Source organism: Pantherophis guttatus, chromosome 3, assembly GCF_059756535.1.
Source record: "Pantherophis guttatus breed Tessera chromosome 3, ASM5975653v1, whole genome shotgun sequence".
NCBI classification, from domain to species: Eukaryota; Metazoa; Chordata; class Lepidosauria; order Squamata; family Colubridae; genus Pantherophis; species Pantherophis guttatus.
Window position 1 is genome coordinate 208,878,869 of NC_142065.1, and position 6,000 is coordinate 208,884,868.

Sequence of the window (6,000 nt, forward strand, 5' to 3'; positions counted from 1 at the left end):
TTAAAGTCATTTGAGGGTCTTATTTATATATGGAAATATCTTTTAGTGATATGGGCAGAAGAATAAAGATATTAAATATATTATGTATGGTAGACCTGTAGGAAGAAAAGGGATGCTATGTTTAGATATTAATATACTTAAAAGATTTGAGTTAAGAGATATACGTATGGGGGTGGATTACGAGTAGAACAAATGCCAAATTAGGATTTATTGTATAGTTTCATAGCCGAATGTTGTTTGAAACGTATAGTATGCGGGGGACATAATAACAATGTTAGAAAGAAATGTTTGGCACATAGGGGTTGGTGTAAAAGGGTGGTAAAGTATTATATAATATGATATTAATTTGGATCTCATCTTGCAGAAGCCATGGGGGAAGGGGAGGGGGAGGGGGGGTTAGGGGGGGGAGGGGGAAATTTGTATTTGAAAAACTTTTTCAATTAAAAAAAAAGAAATTAACTACAATGGTTTTTATACCCTTCTAGACAAAGGATTCTGTTAACTCAGCAGTTTATGTGATCATATACATTTGTCATTTCTAATTGACACTTCCTAATTACTGTTTCATTTTATTCTTTGCCAACTGTCATAATTCTTTTTGTAGATTACTGAAGCATAGACTCAAATCATCTTCTGATGATAGACAACTTTTAACTCATGTGGATCCCCTTGACCTAACCAACCTTTAAGCTGTATGTCATTAGAATGTTCCTTTCTTCTGACAACTTAGAGGCCTCCTAGAGGTACCAAAAGGATTTTGGCTGAGTTTGTACTTTTTCCAACCGGATGCATTGCTTTTTAGAATAGAGTGAATAGAAAGTTATCCAGTGGTCATCTATCAGAGCCCGCTTCATTTACATTAGGCTGGCCCAGGAATGGGATGGGAATGGAGATTTTGCAATATCCTTCCCCCTGCCATGCCCACCAAGACACACCCACAGAACCGGTAGTAAAAAAAAATTTGGATTTCACCACTGCAAGAGGATGGATGTCCCTAACGCAAAAGGAAGTTTTAAAAAAGAGGAATTTACGTTCCTGTTTTTTTCTTTCTTTCTTTCTTTGCCCTCGGAGCGATTTTTTTCACCACTTCTTCTTCTTTGGAGAACTTTTTCGCCCTGTTAATGGAGTTTCCTCCCTATTAATGGAGTTTCCTTCCCAGAAAATCTGGCATTTGCACATTTTCAGCATCCCGTGAAGATTGTTTTTTTTTTTTTCCTGGGCTTTTTGAATTGACTTGGACTTTAATTTCATTTTGAATGGCTGCCTTGCAAGCTGCCTGGTTCGCATGACAGTTTTATTCTGCACTTACTTGCTTTTATTGTTACAGGGTGGTGGTTTTTTTAAAAAAAAAGTTTTATTGTAAACAACCTAAAGTACTTTGATCATTGGTCAAGCTGAAACTTGAAATAACGTTTTATGGCATTTTCCCCTCTCTCATCTAACCTAATGTTCTTTGGGATAATATTCTAGATCTGGACCCCGGGAGGGGTGGGTCTTGGGGAACCCCAGGGGGGCTTAAACCCACACTTTTAAAAATGTGCTTTAGTCAGTAAAAGTCAAGCTGAACTTTTAAATGCATTTAGCAAATAGGAGAGGACAGATTTCATGAGGTTAATTTATTCAGTGTAAACACTGTTAGCCATTATTTAGAACGGGGTTAGAGAGCGGATTCTGATGGAAGTTGCTGCAGACACTTACCGTAGTTAGTAGCAGGAAATTAAGGCCTCGGGGGCTCCTTTGAGGCATCACAACAGAATTGCAGGAACGAAGAAAAGGAAGGAAGGAAGAAAAAAGAAGAAAAAGGGAAAAAGAAGGAAAGAAGAAAAAGGGAAGAAGGGAAGGAAGGAAGGAGAAGTAAAAAAAACAGGAAAGAGAAGGAAAGAAGGAAAAGGAAGGAAGAAAAGGAAGGAAGGAAAAAGAAGGGTTTTTTTCTTTTAAATGCCTCTGACGGTCCCAGCTGAGCCGTGTGATCATCAGAGACTTTTTTTCTTTTACTTTTAAAAGCATTTTTTCGGCCGAAGAGGTTGTAGAAAAAATGCTTTTAAAAGTAAAAAATAAAGCCTCTGATGATTGTGCGGTTCAGCTGGGCATGGGGGAGGCAGGGATTTTTGCTACCGGTTCTCCGAACCACCCGCCTCCATTGCTACCGGATCGGGCAATCTGGTCCGAACCGGGAGCATTTCACCCCTGCTCATAATGCTTTGAACATTTGACCTCAGTTTCTTAAACTCTTTACCACTAAATTGGTACAATTTGACCTAAAGCAATCTTAAAATCATATTCTGAATTAAATCCCATTTAAATGGCACCAGGAAAATCAGTGTTATTTAAGTCAAGCTGGAGTTGGGAGCCCACCAACTTCCTAGTCACTTTATCCTGGAGTGGAAGATTAGAGATTGTAAATTTACACTACACTTACATCGCCTCTCATCTTAAACCCCTTCTCCATGTACTAATCCTAACCAATCGGTTTTTTTTTTTAAATCAATTTAAAGAGAACTTGGTGTTGGTATTTTTCTTAGCTCTCCCTACTTGGTTTTGACCAACATAGAATTGAGTACAGTGGACAAAGTATTATACGATCTCTCTGGCCATGATCTTGGAGTAATAGAAGAGTAATTTCAAAGAAGAGGAAGCTCATTCTTGGCAGGTAGAAAAGAAAAGTGGGAACCATCCAGCATTACTGTGGCGCAGTGATTAGAATGCAATATTGCAGGCTATTTACTGCTGGCTGCTTGCAATTTGGCAGTTCGAATCTCACCAGGCTCAAGGTTGACTCGGCCTTCCATCCGTCCTTTGAAATGTGGATCTCAGGGTCCAGAGGCAAACACATGACTTCTACACAACACTTATTTCTTATTCATTTATTTGCTAAATTTACATCCTTCCTTCCTGTTTATTCAACATTCAAGATGTTCATTCATTCAAGAGATAAAAATAGAAAATACAAACCATAAAAATGGATGACTACAATTTTAATTAAATCAAAACCGGTCTTGAAATCAACCGTGCAATATATTTTTAAACATGCATGACATACTAATAAAACATATATATATATATATTCTGCATCCTCTCAATATATATATTGAGTGGATGCAGAATTACATTTTCAGAAGCACCAATCAATTCTCACTAGTAAATGAACTTTGCTGAGTAACTGACGGTGAGGGTAATATATCTAGAAACAACAGGTTGAAATAGTGTTTGGACCATTTTGATTTATGCCTGCAGGCAAACAAACATCAGGTGCAGAAATTCGAAGATAAAAACCATTCATCTAGCTCAGTGATGGCTAACCTTTTTGCCATTGCGTGCCAGGAGCAGGGGGGAGGGGGGGTCACGTGCGCATACATGCTCAAACTCATAATTTTATGTGCGCCACCCCCATGCATGCGCACGCAACCCCCCCACCCATTCCTGGCACATGATGGCCCGGTGGACTCGGTAGGCCCGTATCTCTCTCTCCCCAGGCTCCAGACCCTTTCTAGGAGCTTGGGGAGGGCGAAAACGGCCTTCCCCACACACACCCTGGAAGCCCTCTGGAGGCCAGAAATGGCCTGTTTGCCAACTTCTGGTGGGACTGGAAGGCCTGTTTTTTGCTCTAGAAAGGCTCTGGAGCCTGGGGAGGGCAAAAACGGCCTTGCCCACCACCCCCAGAGGCTCTCCGGAGGCAGGAAACAGACTGTACCCCTACTTCTGGTGGGCCCACAAGGTCTGAAAATCAGCTGGCCGGCATGCGCATGTGCCCTGGAGCTGAGCTTTTGTGCCCACCGATATGGCTACACGTGCCACCTGTGGCAGGCGTGCCATAGGTTCGCCATCACGGATCTAGCTTCTCGGCTAATTACCAAGATTGAAGAAAAGTTTAAAGCCTTTCACCCATGAGTTGTTTCATCAAGTCATCTCAACAAGAACTGTACAACTGAGCTCTGGTGGCTCAGCAGACTAAAAAGCACTGTTATTAACATCCACTTACATCTGCTGCCTGCAATTACTGCAAGTTCAAATCTCACCAGGCTCAAGGTTGACTCAGCCTTCCATCCTTTCTAAGGTAGGTAAAATGAGGACCCAGATTATGGAGGCAATAAGGTGACTTTGTATAAATATACAAAAGTATGAAGGCTATTGCTTAACGCATTGTAAGCCGCCCTGAGTCTCTGGAGAAGGGCGGCATATAAATCAATTTTTTAAAAAAAAAAAATGACTTAGAAATTACTGTTACAATTGAGAAAATGACAGACTCATTTCCTAATCTCCTTGGCATTACATTTTTGGCAATACTGGATTTGCCAGAGGAGGTTTCTCTGAATTAATTATCATGTTCCTGGCAAGGCGGTATAGAAATATGATATATATTTTTTTATCATTCTCATGAGTACATCATCACTGGTTATCAACCTGGACCTCTAGCTGGTTTCCATTCTCTTCTTCTTCCTCCTTGAAAACTCTCTGGAGGATAATGTTTAGGTTGCATCTAGAAGGATGTTCCATCTTTCTCCCCAGTAGAAAATAGATCAGCGGGTTAACACTGCTGTTTAGACAGGCACATAGGTAGCCATATGTGATTAAATTGCCATACCTGTGCTTGAAAAGAGTTTCATTGAGATAAATGGCACTTGGCGGAATAGAAAAGATGAGGAAGAAAAACAGGGCCAGCAAAATGACTTTGAGAAGCCTTCCTCGCTTCTGCATCTGTGACTTAAGGTAGCCTTTGATGAAGAGGGCAAGGGTGGAAACCACCATGAGTGGGATGCAAATCGAGGTACATATGAGAATGTGATAGAACGAAGGGAAGATTTTAGTCAGTTTTGCATCAAACAGAGCAAAATGAATTGTACAGAGGAGCAAAGAGACTAGCCATGAGAAGGCACAAAGTATGAGGGACAAGTAAGGAGGCTGATGGCATCGATACCAAATTGGGAAGAAGAGAGCCAAACATCGGTCGATGCTGATGATTGTCAAAAGAATTTGACCAGTGCAATAAGTGCATATGAAACATTCTGTTATTATTAGGGGGAATAATCTCTTAGCCAGGTACAGAATTCCTGTCAGAAATAGGAATATGAGGGTCCCACTGTCAGCTATGGCTAAATTGAGGATGTAAACAGTGAAAGAATTTCTCCTAATTGTGCATCCCAAAAGTCGGATGACAATGCCATTTCCAATAATTCCTGGAATACAGATTAAAATGATTAAAGAATAGATGACTATTTTCTGATATTCAGGCTCATGAATGCTGCTCTTGGAGTAGATGTCCTCAGTCTTGTTGTGATCGCTATACCTGAATGCCAAACTTCCCATTTTAGCATCCGTTATTCCAGAAAAGTATGGAGTTTTGACACATTGGTTGCTATCTTCTGTGGAAATGAATCTCACTTGGATTTTCTTGTTTCTGCTTCGTCTTGAGAGCTAAGGATGGATCCAGAAAAGCTAAAGGACAAAGCACTGACCCTTAGTTTAGTCAACAGCCATCAAATGACTTTTGCATCTGTTCTGATTTTTCCAAGAAGGATGTGGACAGGATGTAGACAATTTCACAGAAAATCTTCAGCAAAAAAAATCACTTGGGTTATCCTTTTGGGTACTTCTGCATTGGTTCTTGCTCAAGAAGGCAGAAATTGTGATATCAGTATCTGTAGATTATTTTCTCCCATCAGTTTTCAGCCATATGGGGTCAATTCATCATCTGGCATCATCTGGTTTCAGGACACGTTTCTTGTTTCGCCTTAATGCCTTTCCATAGAAGCGAAGCAGAAATGACTCATGGAGAACAGTTAATGTGATCACTTTGCCAGTTAAAAGAGGAAATGTTTTCTGTTTTGTGGGTAGTTTGGTTTCCTCTGCTTCTTCCCAAGAACTGTGTCATATCTAAAGTTTTTGAAAAAAATAGTCAGATGACCACTTTAATGGCATACAGTACAATATGGATCTTTCCATCTTTATTTTAAAGTGTAAAGCAACTGCCGTACAAAGTTATTAATCATAATTCTTATCCTT

At 40.2% G+C, this 6,000-nt stretch overlaps 1 protein-coding gene across 1 annotated transcript; it reads right to left on the bottom strand.

The window, feature by feature from the left end:
* Window positions 1-4,306: 4,306 nt before the first annotated feature.
* LOC132712025 (proto-oncogene Mas-like) lies at window positions 4,307-5,360 on the bottom strand. The gene has a single exon (XM_060692330.2). The coding sequence runs from the start codon at window positions 5,302-5,304 to the stop codon at window positions 4,387-4,389; it is 918 nt and encodes a 305-aa protein (XP_060548313.2). The 5' UTR covers window positions 5,305-5,360; the 3' UTR covers window positions 4,307-4,386.
* Between the last annotated feature and the right edge of the window lie 640 nt (window positions 5,361-6,000).

Excerpts from the sequence above, each read along its gene's own strand:
- LOC132712025 (XM_060692330.2), bottom strand. The coding sequence starts at position 5,304 with ATGGGAAGTTTGGCATTCAGGTATAGCGATCACAACAAGACTGAGGAC.